General features: G+C 40.4%; 1 protein-coding gene across 2 annotated transcripts in view; it reads left to right on the plus strand.

The window, feature by feature from the left end:
* Positions 1-18,353, plus strand: part of FAM193A (family with sequence similarity 193 member A) — a 126,277-nt gene that overhangs the window by 24,322 nt on the left and 83,602 nt on the right. For both annotated transcript variants that reach the window (XM_066996505.1, XM_066996506.1), the window contains exons 2-7: positions 5,582-5,647; positions 8,633-8,878; positions 11,205-11,371; positions 11,644-11,811; positions 14,998-15,232; positions 18,182-18,306. In XM_066996505.1, the coding sequence (XP_066852606.1) occupies positions 5,582-5,647; positions 8,633-8,878; positions 11,205-11,371; positions 11,644-11,811; positions 14,998-15,232; positions 18,182-18,306 (1,007 nt within the window). The remainder of the gene's footprint in view (positions 1-5,581; positions 5,648-8,632; positions 8,879-11,204; positions 11,372-11,643; positions 11,812-14,997; positions 15,233-18,181; positions 18,307-18,353) is intronic.

Genomic DNA, 18,353 nt, shown 5'->3' on the forward strand with positions numbered 1-18,353 from the left:
GGAATTAAATCAGAAAGGATTTATTTCTCTCTAAAACAATAATAAACTCCAGTAGCTTCCTGAGTTTCATGAGCAGTGCTGTGCCAATGATCCCGAAAGTCTGGTACACGCTGCTGATTACTCTCCTGCTTGGCTTTGGGCATGTTCGTTTTATATGCTGCATATTCCTGTGCTAGGAAGAAAACTCCTGCATTTAACCTTTTAAAAATATGGCTACACCCAGAAAATCCATAGAGGTCTGTCTTGTTACCAAAGCTTCCCAGTCCAAGGCCAGTCTGGGCCGGGAGTTTCATGACCATGGACAGGGACGGCTGCGGCAGGCGGAGGTGGGCTGTGTCACAGCAGCCTCCGCAGCTCCTGGCCCCGGCCGGAGTGCCAGTAAATATTCCCGACAGCTTCCCTGAGCCGCAGCAGTAATGCTGGCATCCTCTCCCAGGGGATTCCTGAGTGCGGTCTCGAGTGATCGTCTGTCTGATTCCGGGACCTCCGTGCACCGCTTCTTTCGGGTTCAGATGGCCCTAAACAACTTCCGTAAAATAAAAAGGCTGAACACGCTGTCCCTTGCAGCCCAGATCACGTTGCGCTTTATGAGGCGTGGGCATTGTTTTGCTTCGGTTTTGCTCTGGGTGGGATCTTGGAGGGCTTACGGTGTTCAGGTGGGTGAGCTGGTTGTCACTCCTGGTGCGTGGAGGTGATCTGTCCAGACTGTAGCAAAGAGCTTCTTCAGCAGGAAATCACTGTGCTTCGCTTCCTCTTGGGGATGGGTACTTCCAGTGCCTCCAAAGCTCTTTGTGGGTTTCCTAAAGGACAGAGGACAAAAATGGTCAGAATATTGAAATACACGAAAGCACCTAGGCAAGAGTGATGGGACTACCCAGTAGATCTGTTTCAGCCCTCTCGTCCTCTGGAGAACTGCTCTGTATCACATAGTAACCAGGCATCGTGTGGGCTCAGAAAAAGACTGAAGGAAGGGATACGTGTTGAGGGTTGGATGCTCGGGAGCAATGTTTAAAACCAATCAAGAAACACAAAAAGAAACAAAACCTTTGCTGTCGTAGAGGCCAACGTGCTGCCCTGTCCGATAGGGCTTGGTGCTAGACGAGTGGAGAAGAGAGTGATGGAGCACGTGTGGAGTGATCCTTCTTTAATGGTACTTTTCCAGCTCTTCATAGTCCAGAGAGAAACGATGTGATGCAGGCTATCTACTGCTGAGCCGATTTCTCACAGTGTTTTTTTATATTTGTTCTTTGAGCTTATCTGTGCCTTTGACTTCCACGATGCCCGGTTCTTAAATCAGCTGTGGGCACGGGGGCAGGAGCCTGAACTTTCACTGCCTGAAACCGCTATCTTCCTATCCCTTGGACCGAAGGCACAAAGACATCTGTCTTCGTCTCCAGAGCTCACGAAGGACTCCGGCAGCTTCATTCACCTGCCGGCAGCAGCAGTTCTGGGCCAGATTTAGCCGCGGCTGGCAGAGGAGCGCCGTAGCTCAGCCGCTGCCTGGAGAGCACCCAGGGAAGAAGCCGGAGCGGCATCAGGCTGCTGGAGGGAGGGAGCTCGGTGGGCGGCCGCATGCAGGGCTGCTCCCTCCCCGAGGTGGGAGGTGATGTACAGCATCCGAGAGGGCCCAGAGCAGCTGGGGCAGCGGGGTTTGGCACAATGGGTACAGGCAGGGGGGCAGGTAGCGTGGCCCGGACCTCCTGATGGCTTTCTGAAGGTGTTTTTGGGGGAGGGAGACGGGCAGGGCTAAGAGCGGTGGGTTTCCTCCGTATTATGCAGTTGCTTACAGAAAATGGGTTGTCTCAGATGTTTCAACAAATGTAACTGTTCACCTCCCTATAGAAAAATAAGGGGATTAATTCAAGTGCTATGGAATTACCTTTGAACGTTGTAGAATAAAGTAACAGCCTTCATGTAACCTTTCTCTAGTCTGTGTCTTCCCTATTGCGCTTGAGAAAGTCAGTGTGATGCTTTCTATCTGTTTTCCCACAGGATAAATTTGATTAATTACCTTGCTTTTTCAGCATCACATCTCTGAACTGCTGAGGGTTCAGTGATGACGACTTGAATTCAAGTCTGTTCCCTGTGCCTTTATTTTTCCTGAGGTTTTCATGGGACTTCTCATCCCTCGTCATCCCTCGCTTTCTTCGTGCTGCCTGTGTGACATAACCGGGCTTCCATCCCAGGGCAGCTGGGCGTGTTTCCGATCTCGTAACTCATCCCTCAGCCCACGGGAGCTCCGATTTTGATTGTGACAGGCTATTACAGCAGCTCCTGACAGGCTTTGTTGGAGTGTGTGCGTCCTAATTGCTCGGCCGGTTCTTCAAGGTCATTCAGGTGACTTCAGAGCCTTGCTTGCAGCAAGGCTTCCCTCCTTCGTGCTTTCTGGCGTGAATTATCCTGTGCTGAGGTAGCATGCCTGTTTTCCAGAGAACTAGGGCTTTAAAGAGGGCGAATTAGTGTGGCAGCAGCTTGCAAGATTGTTTTTCAGTGTAAATAACATCTGCAGAAAGAACAGAAGATAATTTTTTCTAATTAACCTTACGGTGAAGAGGGCATGCGCGGTTCCTGTCCTAGGGATCGTGGCAGTCTGTCAGCTTTCCTTCTGGCACTCACCTTCACAAAATAGCCTTTTAAAAAAAAAAACAACAAACCTGAAAATAGATGTTCAGGACTGTTTTAAAAAAACCACTCAGGGTTGTCCAGAAGTGACAGCTGCCTAGTTTGTCTCTTGCTTCACCTTTATATACTGAATGGCATCTGCTGACATACGGCCCAGTAACTAGATCCTGCAAGGCCCTTCTGCCTGTCCGCAGTCTCTTCAGGAACATGATGAACGTGGTGCTGTGGGGGAGCTGCCTCAGCTCGGGCACTTTCTTCTTCCAGACTTCGGACAGGGACAGTGTTTCCTTGATCTGCTCTGAGAATTTAATACTAAAAAATAAACAAAACCCACCTCTTGCTCCTCTGGTGGCAGTGAAGTACGAAGCAAGCGTTTACACGCTAATTGTTAGTGCAGCTCTTCCATCACCGAGCTACTTGAGGACTCTGGCCTGAACATCACCTGCTCCTGGTGGTCAGTTGGAGTTATCCGTTTGCCTACATGCTGCCTTCCAGCAGGGCTTTGCTTTGAGACATCCTCTACTGCTTCCTCTGTAAAGAAAGCTCTCACGGGGAGAATATCTTGAAGCTCTTCGGTAGTGAACATGGAAAAAAAAAATAAATCTGGTGCTTCTGCCATGACCTTGGCTTGTTGGAGCATTTTCTAATGAGAGTATTTTTCATTTACTTTCACCCTTACAGCTTCTGACAGACCACCTTCTCTTTACAACTCCTATGCCTTGAAAAAAGATGTAGCTGTAGTTTTAGATTTATCCCTCATTTCCTTAAATTTTGAGACCATCTCATTGTATTTTTTTTCCTGTTTAAAACCAGGCAGTTTTCAGCTTGCTATTGTTTGAGCCCAATTTGGATTGCTTCTGTGAGATTCCTCTAATTTTTCTCTGATGTGCTATTTAGCCATCTCCTTCCCTTGCCTGCCATGTCATTGGTGCCTTCCTCCCTGTTCCCGTATTCTCAGTTGTTTTTTGTATTTCTTCTTAAGTCTTCCATAGTGTCTTAAATCTCATTGCCTACAGACATTTTACTTGTGATGATTCCCTCTGCTTGTTTCTTCTTTTTTTAGTTCCTTGATGTTTGTTTCTCCTGCAGATATTATGGTCACTGCGAGTTTTGGGGGGTTTATACTAATATTTTGAACCAAACAATGCACAGCGCCTAGGATCAAGAGATGCAATGCTACTGACAAAAGAAAAGGTATCTTATTCCATGGAGCAGTGACTCCTGACATTCAGTTTTTTTGTCATGAAACGTACTGGATAACAGAAACTTCCCAATATTTTTCTTTTCTTGTCAAATTTCTGAGCGCCTTAGGTGTGGTCGCTCAGCATCAGCATGTGAAAATACTATGGCTGATGCTTTTCTTGTAATCAGTTTCTTGAATATAGGGAAGGTATATGTATTTCCTTAAAGGAAAGGTTTTTGAGAGATTTGTCTGTCTTTTAAATTTCTCAAAAAGTGCTTTCAGAGCGGCAGCTACCAATTTCACTCTAAACTTTGTAACTGGTTTCTTTGCTCTTGAAGGCACATGCATCCAACTGCCCAGTCAACCTCCAGTACTGGAAGCCCTTTAATTGACGAAGAGTTTTTCTTCAAAAAACTGTTCTTTTTTCCCCTTTTTGGAAATTGGGTGGAAAAAATAAGAAAGCAAACTTGATTTGATTTTTTTGCTCCCGTTGTTCTAGACCTGAGGTGTCTGACTTGCGTATTAGGAGGGTGTTTCTTCAATGCCCACTCTTCAAAGTTAATTTTCTTATTCGTGTCTTCTCTAGTAATAATTTGAAGCTGGTTTTATCCTCTACTTTGCCTTTCGAAAGTCCAGCTGTAGACAGTAGCTTTGCAATAATGGGTCTGTAAACCAAGCAGCTGGAGCTGGTAGTCTGTGGGTGAGTAGGGCTGAAGGATGCTCTTCTGTGCTGGGGGAGGCTTCAGTTTGAGTCTCTGGTTTGTTAGCAGGGCAAAAATATTTTCCGAAATCTGTAAGTCTGGCATGCAAGATGTGGGGTTTTAAGGTTAAATGGGATAGTTGTTGTAGTCTTTAAAGCAGTCTTAAAAATATTAATATCAGACAGCAGGTAGAAAATTGGAGAAGAAAAGGAGGTTAGCACAAACAGAAGAGGTAGAATGAAGGTATGAGTTACATTATATCTGAAATATAAGCAAGAAACCAGTGATCAAGAAAAGGGGAATAAAAACAGACTCTTTCTCCCCGCCCCCTTTTTTTAATCAAGCGCATTTAATTTCTTTTTCAAGGCAGTACAGTTTAGGATTCTTTGCCACCATCGACTTCTATTTACATGCTGTCTGAACTTCACACTTGTTCTAGGGTCATCAAATAGTACCGGATGAAAGCACTTGTGGCTTGTAAAAAGTACTTCATTGGTATCTGGTGTAGTTTCTGCAACACTTGTGGAAAAACAGGGTGCAAAAGAGATCTTTGAGCGGTTTCTGTGTGAATCAAAACTGGCGCAAATCAAGCTACAGCGGTGGGATAGCTGACTGCAGCTCAGCGGCTTGCTATGGAAGAGTCGTCCTGGTTAACACAGCATGCGTTTCTAAGCAGTATTGTATTCCACTTTGTAAGGGAAGGAATCTTTGGTAATTGTCTCAAGTTACAATAGATGCTTAAAAGCAAAATGCAAACAACCAAATACAGAGAAAACTTTGTTTTGCTTATGACTTATTTTCTGTGTCAATTCTCCGTGATCAGAGCTGCACTGCTAATAAAACAGCTATACTAAAAAAAGCTTTAAATATATAAATTGTTATTTTTTTGCATCAGTAAAACTTTATGGTAGAAGAAATTGCTTTTCCTATGTCTCCAGCCAAACAGTCATTGAAACTTGAAAAGCTGTTTTATCAACCCTTAGATTCAGGGGAATGGTTTTGTTGTTTCTATTTTTTAATCTTTAATGCTGTTTTTAGCGTAAAACTTGACCAGTGTACTGTTATTTTGTTCCAGGTTTCGCTAAATGGTACACAGTTTACGGACAATTCTGTTGGATCAGAGTTCACAGGTGTTTCTCAGGTATGTGCAGCCAGATTTTGAGAGTGCGTATTATGGAGGCAGTCATATAATAATGGGAGAAGGAATTACAGTGACATATAGAGGAAGAATCAATAACAAGATGTACATTTTTTTTTTGTTTGCATTAAGGGTTTGGCTAACTGAAGTCAGTTTCTGGTAACTCCACTGTTCAAGCTTTAAAAAGCAGTGCAAGTTACTATTTCTAAAGTGAAATTATATTATAATAAGCTTGAAATTGGACATAGATGTGAAAAAAGCTATGCAGTTTCATGGTAATAAAGTTATTCTTGGAAATAAATCTAAATACATAGCAGAGAGGCGGTTATTTCTGTTCCAGCTTGTCCTAGTTCCAACTTTCCTTTATGAATGTTATATCTGAACATGTTTCAGAGGGAAAAAGTGAGACTGGGTGTTTTCTTGCAGAGATCCATCACACTTTTTTTTTCGAAGCTTGACTAGTCAAAAAATCTTGTCTCAAAATGTACACTTCAACTCTGATTTTGCTAGAGACAAATACAATGTTTATATGACTTCAAATGATTTCTGGATTGGACTAGATTCAATTTCTGTTGTAACAAATGTTCACTGCATTCTTAATCTCATAAATAAGAAAAGGCAATCCATAACTTCATTTCAGCATGACGGAGCTACAATAGATAGCTGTGATCCTTATCGTCTAGATTTTGTCAAGGTTCCAACTACCCTTTTTGAAATAAACTGCTTAGAGACAACAACTACATCTGTGACCCCCTCAGTTCTCATTCTTAGCAGTTGATTGCATCTTACTTGAGGGACCTAGCACTCTGGTTTGAACTTGAAGTCTGTGTTAAATACAGGCCCAGTTAGGAGACTGTGGGGTTTTTACTGAGTCTGTCTAGCAAGCATTAAGATTGTTGTTCCTGCTTTATTTGCCATCGTGTGTTTTGTTTGTTTAATGATGATAAAGTTCCAGAAGTCCTTGCGATGTGGTTGGTGTATGTGCTGAACCTTACCTTTGCAAAAGAGTGTCAGGTTGCTGTAACTTCTGCACTTCTACTTTTCTTTCCTCTACTTTTCTTCCTTGTTGGAAGATGTTCTGCAGCTGATGTTTATAAGGATTTGCCTTTAGAAGCTGGAAACGTCTTCATTATACCAACAAAGACTTGATCTGGTGTCAAAAACATGCTTTAGGAAGGAAACTTTCAGGGCTAAGGGGATGAACAGCCATGGTGGCCTGCTGTGTTTTGCAGACAGGGTTTAGGTGTCAGTATGAGGCATCAGCTCAGCCAAGAGCCGTGTCTAGCTTGAGAAATGTGTTCATGCTTGTAGAGCCGTTCTGCCTTTAAGAAGTCAGAGCGAGTCTTCCCTTTTTAAATGATGATACCTGAAAACCTTGAGTAACACCTGGAGAAGGAGTGTTTTTCTTGCCCTAGTGCTTAAGTGTGAATTCTTGAAATGGCATCAATGAGGGAGATCAGCTGTTCTTATTAAATCTATTAAGTTTTTCAGGAATTTCTGAAAGATAAGATATTTGGGGAAATGATTTCAATGTGTCTTTTATTAGTCCAGAGTTCTCGGTTCTTTCCATATTGTTGAGTCAGTTTTAGAAACACAAAACACAGAAATCAACTTCATAACGCTGTGCTGTTTCTCTTCAGATGTCAACAACAGGGAATTCATTTGTTCTGCCTGTGAAGACAAGAGGACAGTCAATTGTGTTACGGCTTGACTTAGTTCTTTGCCCTAGAGAACTTGCTTGATATGTACTTGTGCAATATAGGCCTACAGGATCCTTAAAGCAGTGTTGTGTTGGTGTTGAGCAGTATTTAGATGGATGCTTGAATGACTAAAATAAAATTTAAATATTTTGCCTTTCCTTTGAGAAAGAATGTGACTATTTTCTAGTACCTAGTAAGAGGCCTACAAGAAAGCTGGAGAGGTGTTCTTTATCAGGGAGTGTAGTGATAGGACAAGGAGGAATGGCTTTAAACTAAAAGAGGGTAGGTTTAGGTCAGATATAAGGAAGAAACTCTTTCCTCAGAGGGTGGTGAGGCACTGGCACAGGCTGCCCAGAGAAGCTGTGGATGCTCCATCCCTGGAGGTGCTCAAGGCCAGCCTGGACGGGGCTTTGGGCAGCCTGGGCTGGTGGGAGGTGTCCCTGCCCATGGCAGGGGGGTTGGGACTGGGTGGTCTTTAAGGTCCCTTCCAACTCAAACCATTTTATGACATGGAGGCTTGCACAGAGGATATTAATCATTAAGGCAGAGCTAGTAGCTGTAGAATTGGACAAATCTGAAATTCTGCCATTAAAAGATGTTTTGTTCCATCAGTTACAACTTTGACTTCTTGTGAAATTGCTCTTGTTTGGCTTGTGCTGCTTGACCTATTTTAGAGCATCAGTCTCGGTGAACAATCAGCATTTCGTGTCTGAACCATGACTTCAGGCACAGTAGCATGAGAAGAGAAGTGAGATGAGAGATTTTTAATTGCCTTTGTCCTCATAAGTCAACAAGTTTGCTTTACTCAATAGCTGATTGTGGATTTAAGGCCTCACTGATTTTTTTTGTTGTTGTTAAAACCAAGCTAAATTTCTGTTTTGCAAGAAGCTTAGCTAAGAGTGTCTTTGTTCCAAGAAATATTGAACAGGAAGGTGACACCAGACTTCAGAACTGTTATTTGCCTTTTTACTTCTGAGAATGACAACAGTAAAAGGAATTGTACTATTCCTTCTTTACCTAATAGGTTTTTTGCACTTAGGTTCCCCATCTAAAATAATGCAACCTGTAGTCCATGCCCATGAAAAGCATTACTATTTTTAAATGGAATTTATTCGTAATACCAGTTTGGCAAACAGTTGTTATTAAGACTGCAGTGTTTGATCTTGAGATACTTGAAATGTTTACCATTTAATAATGACTTAGAATTTTAGTTTGTTTTTAAATTTGAGTAACTTTTTCTGTTGTGTTCTATGAATAACCAGTGTGCTCTCAAAACCTTTATTTGTAGACGCCATTTACCTTTGGCTTGGGCCAAAGGGCACCATATACAACTGGCGAGCATTGTCTTCTTTGTAGAAGTGAACGAAAAGATACTTCGCTTTCAGAGAGCGGGATAAAAAATTCTAGCAAAACAGCACTTTCCACATCTCCAAAAGCAAACAATATGCTGCATCTTCCACTGTGGGTGTGTCCAGACTGTAGACGAACAGTCGAAAAGGAGGAGAGGCATGCTACAATAGAGCAATCTCTTGTGGTGAGTTGAAGTAATTCAATGTGGTACACTAAGAAGATGAGTTACAATGTGCTGAATGCTACTCTGTGCTTTGGAGCCACTTAAATTGTGAGTGCTTGGAAAGAATTTTAGGTGATCTTGAGTTGTTTTTCGTATGAGCTAAACTGAACAGGCAGGTTGTTTCTTGCATTTGAAAAATGAGGTCTGAGTTTGGGATTTTTGAACAGAGAAGTCTCTTACTGTTTTTTGCCCTTTCAATTTAGTGGATCTCATGCTTGGTCCTTTCCCCTTCTTAAATTTGGTTTCTTCAACTCTTACCAGTGCTACTTCATGCAATCCAGTATTTTCCTATTCTGCCTGCTCACATGTACTTCCCCCCCTTTGTGGTCTATGTAGTAGACTAAGTTTTCCTTGGGCTTCCAGTGTGCTTGCTCTGTTCTTTGACTGCACTTAGAGTGCTACCTTCCTGCCTGTCTCGGTTCCGTCACTTTCCCTTTTCTTTTTTAATAAAGAAGCACTTTGCATAGTATGTATGTAAGAATCGCTCACTTTTGTAGCACTGCAGACACTGATTTAATGCATGGTGTTAACATTTCAGGCTATGTTTTTGTTGGTTTTTTTTTTTGCAATTAAGTGTGAAAAAGTATTTTCAAATAAGAATTCAACCTCAGTAAGAGCAATGCTCATCCTAACAAACCAAGTTCTATGTCAGGTCCAGCCAGGCCCCATCAGAAGTGAACTATAAGGCCATACTGAAGAACCAAATCATCACAACTGATCTGGGAAGCCTCAAATTTCCAATAATTGGAAGCGTTATAGATTCCAGCTGACATCTCTGTGTAGAGAGCTAACAGACTGTTCGCAAGCCTGCAGGCACATGCAGATCTTATTTCAGTAAACAATTCAGTGTGGAAAAATTATTGTCTTTGTATAGCATAGGTTGTGAAACTCGTGTTAGTGGCTCAGTTAATCCTTGTTTTAATAAGGACGGTTTAAGAGTATATCACTTGTACTTACAGTTATTGTTTACTGATATTCTTGCTCTTAACAAGGGTTAATGAAATTAATCGAAAAAGAATAACATTTAAGGGGATTATATCAATAGCCTGATAGTAAGCACATTCTAGAGATGTCAAAAAAACAGCAATACTGAAGCACGTAATTGTTCAATCGAGTCAGAAGTTTTGACAAATTGCATTAAAACTGAGCTCAGATAGTTAAGACATTGTCCTACAAGTGCAAGGAAGGCAGGACTTGCTTCTTAAAATTCTTGTTAAGTTATGAATACTCCAGATCAAATCAAAATTGATGATGTTTAGCAACTGTTGCCTTGTTTCAAGAGGGATTTTTAAAAGCAAACAAAGTATCCAAGTTTTCAAGTTCAACTTAAAGCAACTAAATGGATTAGGTGGCTGGTCAAATTACGAAAAAAAGGGGAGGGAAGAACTCAAATCTGTTAGCAGTCACTGCAAACCAGTGTGTAAGTGGCTTTGTACAGATGTTTTTGTGCTCAGGCTGCTGTTGCTGTCATTACCTGGATGTTCTGACACTTGCATTGCTTCAGGACCATCCCCAGAAGCTGCTCTTGCTGTTGGCAGTAGATGCCTGCAGGTTTGGTTTAACAGCTGTCTGTATCCTGCTCCAGGATGTGGAGCGAAGCAAAAAAGCCCTCTGTCATTCTCATAATGTGGAAGAAGCTTCTGCCTGGCATCACAAACAGCTGGTGGCAACCTTGGGAGGGTGCAGGAAAGGAAGCATGGTGTACTAGGGCTGGAGCAGAGAAGAGAAAGAGAACCTGGAGCCCAAAATACCGGCAGCCTGCGGAGAGAGGTCTCTCATCTGCTAGGACTGAGCAGCACTGCATGCAGGAGATGGAAAGCTGCTGTTACTGGGTTTTGGTGCTGACATCCATTATGGCAAAGCACTGTGCCTTGCTGTTATAAACAAGGAGACTTCATGCTTTTTGCTGGAATGGATTGTTAGACTACAGAAGTCAAACATACTGTCAAGTAAGAGACGGAAGAGATATTACTAGTTTATATGGTTAATCATGGATGATGCAAGCTTCCCTTTAGCTTAGTTCATTGTTTATGCTGGAGAGCATAAAAATGATAATTATAACCAACATGCATCCATTATTAGAAATGGAACTCTATTTACATTACTGGCTTTCTCAGTCCATCTTTTGCATTTATTGGTCTTTTCAAAGATAAATTCTGCGTGCCTGGTGATTTTCTCCCAAAATATATTCAGCACTAAGAATTGTCATATTATTTGCTTATCTATTAACATTTTACACTTGTACCTTACAAACCAAAGTTGCTACCTGTGTTTTTTTTCATTTCAGAGCCAAGACTTCCTTTTGCACATGCCTCTTGGAAACAGTGGATCACAGCAGGAATCTGTAGGAGGAGGAAGGATAACTGTTGGTGCGCAGACGGTGCCTGCTGCAGATCTTAGCAATTCCTCTCCTTCAGACATAGCGTGCAACTGTGAGGCCTGTAATGAGCGCAGGTAGGAACTGAATTGAAACTCAATAGCATAATGCCTGTAGTCAGACCTTCCGCAGTATATTGTGGCTTGTTTGTTAGATGATGCTTGAACTACTTAAACAGGGCTATCTGACAATGGTAGCAACTCTTATCTAGTTTTGTGCTGTATTTTAACCATATATTCTGTTTTTAGATACTTAAGGTTTTTCCTGAAGACCATCTTCAGAATTGTAGGGATCAATACACCTATTTGATGTACAAATTGACAGTAACTATTTTTGTTATGATTTGCAGAGAAATTTCAGCAGAGACTGAACGTGAATCTCAGCAGCTTCAAAATTACTGGTCAGAAGTAAGATACATGGTTCGATGTATATATCGCCAAGCCGGGACCCCTTTGGCAGATGACCAAGACCAATCTTTGGTACCAGATAAAGAAGGGATGAAAGAGCTGGTGGATAGGTATGGCACTTTGAAAACTATATATTAATTATTAAGGGGATTTTTTTAAATGAGTTGCAAGTAACTTGAAGCATTGCTTTTTTTTAATAAAATGTTGCTTACCATCTTTAAGTCTGTTGGTTCAGAATGGTTGCCTCTCCATTAGAATGAAAAGTCAGAGTTTGCTATACTTCACATGGGATTTTAAAATGCTAGATAGAATGTATGGAAAAATATTACTTTTGTATGCTATTTGCAATAGGGATATTAATGGATAATCATGGAAGAATTCCAAAACTGTTATTCCTCAAAAGATATTGAGATGATTACTGTTAATAATAAGACACTGTTTAGCTTTCCCCACATGAGGATCTTACTTTGTTGAACAAAGTTGATTTTATAATAGTGATTACATGTTATAGTAGTTGTAACATTGAGATGATGTTTTTGAGCTTTTCTGGGTATGAAGTCAAAGATGCGCTCAATGAGCTTGCTGTTTTTTTTCCTTGTCAGAATATTATGGTTGTTCTTGAACATGGTGGAACACTTTATTGTAGCTTCAACCCAGCTGAAAGTGTGGGCAGAGAATAGGTTCTCTCAGTGTATGTACTTCAATACATGAAGGTCTGACTGATCTGAACTGTAGTTTTCTATCTTCAACTAGAAACTGCTTAATTCTGGCAAGGTAGAGAAACTTGTGGAAGGTAGCCACACAGAGCTATATTAGAAGGCTATAGTTCTGAATCAGCCTTAATAAGTAATTAAATAAGCTTTTTGCACTTCGGTTATATAAAAACTGTGTTTAGTTTTGAATGTGAGTTGTGTAATGCAGAGTAATATAGTATGCCTACTTATTAGTCATGCTTTGTTTATTCAAATTAAGTGATCAAAACACACAACATAGGTTTTGAAATCAAAGATTCTTAAATATAGTCACGCTTTATTTAAATTAAGTGATCAAAGCATACAATATAGGTTTTGAAATCAAAGATTCTTAAATGTAGTGTGTAGGTAATTAAAACTGAATCACAGCTAAAATGGTTGTTTATTTCTATACAGTTTCCCTTTAATGGAAAAACTTTGGAAATTTTAACACACATTGTGCAGCTTTCTTACATAGGAGCCTGTCTCTAGAACTGTTTCTCACTGTTGAGAGAGATTATGAAAATTAAAAGGCAGAAACAGAATCTCAGAGAAGGAAATGTTCAGTGTTAACATGATGGCTTTGCACTCCTTGTGGTCTCCAAAATATGAAATAAAATTAGTATACTAGGTTTGTACAAACTGGATTTGTGCAGACACGCGTGACTTCAGTTTGTGGTACTAAAATTTAATGGAACTAGTCAAAGTAGGTACTGAAAGGTATTTTTTGTTTGTTTCTAGAAAGGAAAAGAAAGAAGAAAATATCAGTAGTGTGCCAAGTATCATGCTGTGGCCAAGTAAATCTTTTTCTAAAAGGCAAACTCTTTATTACTTAACGCTCAGCTCTGTTAAATAGCGCTGGCAAGAAAAAAAACTGATCTGCTTTCTTGAAAAGAAGTAGTGGTGCCAAGTGCTGTGCCTATTGTATGTTGGTTACTTCATGACAGTGTGATACGAGACTATACTGAGGGAAGAGCAGGGACTAGGGAGTAGAGGACTTGCACAAAGCTGTAAGTACTTAACTAATGCCTTTCTTCTTCCCCACCTCCCTGAGACAAATGCTTAAAAGTCTATGCACAGGACTTTCAGTTGTACAGTTTCACTCTGAAGTGCTTCAAAGCAGCCATCGTGTTTTGGTAGAAAGCAGTGATGATGGCTGACTGAAACCCTGTTCTTCTTGTGACTGAAGTGCCCACTGAGATGGAGTTGTGAAGTCCTGCTGGGGGCTGGTGACTAAACCATTCTGTTAGGTATTTGAGAGCTCTCTGTATGCAGCTGGAGAAGAGTGGTGATAGTGATGCTGATTTTATTCTGCATGCCAGCTCAGGCTCGTGCGTTACCTTCTCCCACCAAGGAACTGTATCCCGATGCATACATAGCAGAAGGCAGCCCTGCTTTGTTGGGCAGTGTTCACATGCTGCTTGGAGCTGCAGCAAAAGATTCTGGTGTGTGGGAACTTTGGGTGCAGCAAGCACAGCACCTGCCCAGGATCCTCAGAAGAGTTTTCCTCTCTTTGAGGTGTTTCAAACCCACGTTTCATTTCCAGAAGAGTATCAGACCTAGCCAGCTCTGCGCTATCCTTCACAGGAAGCCCTGACCCTCTCAGAAGCTGTGACTTCGAATACCTGCAACCCTCACTGCTGCATGGCTAAAAGGATGTGTAGAGGGCAGTATGTATCTGTAGCTTGAAGGTTAGTCTGCTTCCCTCAGACAAATGACTACCAAATTCTGGTCTAGATTTAAAACAAGAAAAAAAAAAGCCACCAATCATTTGTGATGAATGTGGCTTAGGTGCTACTGAAGTAGTACCCTAAGTTGTGTTCTTAGAAAGACGCTCGTAATGGTCTCATGAATCCCACACCCCTCTCTGCAGTGACACATCTTTAATAAAAGGTGCAAAGAGTCTTTGTAGAGAAGACCCCCAACTTGGGGTAAGAAACTCTCAATGAAAGTGATAATGAGTTTGAGTGCCTTAAACTTCATAACTATGTGAAATGTCATCTTTCAGTTGAATGTAACAATGGAAGGGTCCCACAAAGCAGTCACGGAGCCCAGTCTGGTTAGTATGTGTTTACACGTGTGCTGACTGCCGGGTGAGTCAAGGCCCTCCAATGGCTTGAAGTAAAGGACTGTCCTTCTGCATGTGTTAATTGAGCCTGGGTCTGGCTGTTCCAAGTAGACACTTATTAGGGTTGTGTGTGAGAGAAAGAACGAAGAAGTGGTCAAGAAGCATGTCTGTAGAATCTAGGTGCTTGGGGGGTTGTATGCCAAATGAGTAAGGGTTTTTAGCTCACAAGTTGCAGTGAAGCCCTAAGGTCCTAAATTAGTTTGCTCAGGGGCAAACATCCTTTGCTAGTTCTAGTCTGAAAGCTACACAGCAGCTGAGTTCCATAGTAGTAGGGAACTGGGCTGTTCTCCCAAATCCGAGGTAGTTCTGTAAACCTTAGTCATTGTTTTTTTTAATAACAATAATAATTATCTATAATTGCTAAGTATTTTTTAGGAGAGTGAAAATTGATTATTTGCATATATTTCTTTTCTGTCACAATTATTCTAAAAATACAGGCTTTGTGAAAGAGATCCATATCAGCTTTACCAACGGTTGGAACAGCAAGCTAGAGAATATGTACTTGAAATGAAGGTTCGTCTGCTCAGACACTTGTCGCTGGGATCTAAAGTTGCATCAACATTAGCAATACAAGGGCCACCCCAGGCACATCAGTTCATCTCACTCCTACTTGAAGAATACAGTGCACTCTGTCAGGCAGCATGCACAATCAGCGCCTTCCTAGTTACTCTGGTAAGATTGAAAAAACAACCTATATGCTCCAGCTTGCTAGGGGTAATGATCGTAGCGGTGTTCTGGGTTCTTTAAGAAGTCATCCGTGATTCGTAAAATACAAGGTCTTCTGTGTGCACCTGCATGGAGGTGGGATATTCTGAAAATGTGGCTTTTGCTTTTCAGAAAGGTAGATTAGGCATCCCTCATAGTGAATCAATGAAATTAGCCTCTGTGAAAGAACAGGTGCATTGCTGTTTGTGGTACTTATTTTGAAACTAGCCTTTAAGGCAATCTTCTACAAAATCTTAGGTAATTTCTTGGAAAATGGGTGAAACATTTCTGTTTCTCTTCAGTGATGCCTCGAAAAACACATTTGAAGGGTGCAGGCTTGTGTGTAGCACTAACACAAATTGTTCTCGTGTTCAATTTTTTCTTTTCCTTCATAAACAAGAATGGATACTTGAAAAGATAATCTCTTCCCAGGAATTAATATGCAGTCTAACTATTTCTAAAGTTTTTGCTCTCACATCCCTTTTTTGTCAGCCGATAATGCTGTCAGATTTGGAATTGAATTGGGAAGTAGAAAATAAGCAATAGCCTTAAATCTGTTCTTGAGTCCATCATGTCCATCATGTGTGAGTAATACAGTAAACAAACTTGATAGTTGTTTAAGGACCAAGGTTATTAATCCTGTTTTGTTCAGAACCTTTTTCTGTACGTCCTTTTCCATTACCTTTTTCCTTTTTATTCTTGTGTAAACTTTGTGCAAGCACAAACTTGGTCAAACTGGTGAATTTTGTTTTTTATTGCTGATTAGCTAAAAGTGACTGCCTGGGTATGTAAAGAAAGGAAAAGAGTGGGCAGTAACAAGATGACCACAGGTGAGAAAGATAAGATGGAATGGAAACTGAATGTCATTACTGAGGTGGGGGCTGTTCCTGTGCAGAAAGCCAGGCATATCTGGTACCTTTCCTGTTGTCAGTGGTCTGTATTTGTTGTTGTCCATATTATCTTTGCAAGCTTTGTCACTTAGATTCAGATAAGAGGTCACTATATAACAACAGTGACAGATAAACTGCCACCTCCAGTTTTTTGGCTGCTTTTAAGTCATCAAATGTAGGTGCTTGAGAGAAATACCAAGTAAAATACAATTCCTGTTGTATTTAAAAATAAATAAATGCCAAATAAGAAAACTCAAAGTACCCTAGACTACTCTTAACCTTTTCTTCCTGCAGCCCAGTAAGTACTGAAAGCTTCATTTCTACTAAGCTATGACATTGAGAAGTTGAAATGTGAGACTTGGAAGTATAAGATACTTTTCTCTTGTCACACATTTGGTAGATTTATTAAGTGACCTTTTCATTAAATAGACTGGTATGTCACAGATTTCAGTACAGATAGCAGGGTGACTAGCCCTTTCAGTGTGCATGGTCATTTTCTCTGAAGATACTAGTGCACTGTAGAAGAATGAATCTTTTCAGCTGAAATACACAAAAGGCAGTCAAGATCTTAAAACATTGTTTTTTACTGCAGCTTTACTTTTAAAGGTTAAAACCTTTGCATGTTGCCTGCTGTACAAAGACTTAGAGTGCCTCGAATCTCTACCTGCAAGGAGCTAATTTCTCAGTGAAGTTATGACTGTCCCACCTTTCAAAGGAATCCAGCAAATGTGCAGAGTGAAGAGCAGGAACTAAAGCCTTTTGCCTTACCAAGGAATGAAAGACTGTAATGAGAGCAAGCTGGAGAGACTGGGGGCAGTATAGAAAAGCCCTTGAGTGTAGAGACCTCAGTATAGTGGTCTAGAAGGGAGAACTTACCTAGTATTTTTTGCAAGAAATACTGTACACTTCATAATCAGATACATAAGAAGATTTTGTAGATAACTCTTGACCGTTTTGTTCACAGCATAATACGGAAATTGCATTGGTAATTCACCTTTTTCATTGCTGAGCCTTGAGAAACTATTAGCAATTCATAGAGGCTTTAAATATTTTAAAGACATAGCATTCAAAATGAAAGGGTACGTGTCTCTTGTGCAACTGGGAAAAAACATTCTACCCCTAAATAGTAACAACAATAAACCAAGTCCTTGATTTTTTTGAATACTGATATTCTACTACTTAGGTCTGATATGAGTATGTATTAATTTTTAACTCACTATGCTTAACAAAACTTCGAAATTCTAAAATATTTCTGGTTAGTCAAGGTTATGGTGCATAGGTCTCACCTCCTGACCTGATAGTCAGAATGCTTGCATTTACTTTAGCTGTTTGAGGGAATCTGCTGTAGAAAACCTGTCTGCTCCTGTTGATACAGAAAAACCTAATAACTTGGAAAAAAGAGATTGTACTTACCTTTGATTCTGATGTTTTGATAATAGACTTACTTTTTAGGCCTTGAAATTAAATACATTTGTATGTTAAATGATCTTAAATAGAAGAACATTCTGCTTATTAGAGAAGTGAGCAGTTGGTCTCTTGGCTATTTAGAAAACTTGCATTTTTCAAAAGAAGTTGCACTTTGAGAACCCTCTCTACTTGATTTGTGTCAATTTTGATGGCAAGCTATAATTTTTATTCCTATGTGTCTGTTACTGGATAAGTTCAAAGAACTGAAAAACAATCAAGGATGAGACAGCTTGACAAGAGAACCTGAGAATAACTGGTTCAGATCATAAGATACGTTTTTCAGTGCACAGAGAAGTGGAAGCTTTCAACAACACAGTCTCTTTTTTCATAATCCATGCCAATTTAGAAAAACAGAAAATGAAGCTACATCTATTAAGCCATTAAATAACTGTTTCATAGTTTGAATATTAAAACTGAGTAATATGTGAGCTGAATAATGAAGCCTGTAGGCTGGGGGGTTTAATAGAAATTAGACTTAAAAGTTTATCTTGAGACAAAAGTATTTTTTTCTTTGTGTTTTATGACCTGAGCTTATTTCTGTTAATTTTTTTTGTTATAGGAAAATGAACATTTGAAGAAATTTCAGGTGACGTGGGAATTGCACAATAAGCATCTGTTTGAAAACCTGGTATTTTCTGAGCCACTCCTGCAGAATAGCTTGCCAACGTTAGTGTCACAGCTAAGGTAGAGACTTCAACTTCTCTTTTCTTATTTAAAGGAGAAAGCAAAAT

Source organism: Anser cygnoides, chromosome 4 (genome assembly GCF_040182565.1).
Source record: "Anser cygnoides isolate HZ-2024a breed goose chromosome 4, Taihu_goose_T2T_genome, whole genome shotgun sequence".
NCBI lineage: Eukaryota > Metazoa > Chordata > Aves > Anseriformes > Anatidae > Anser > Anser cygnoides.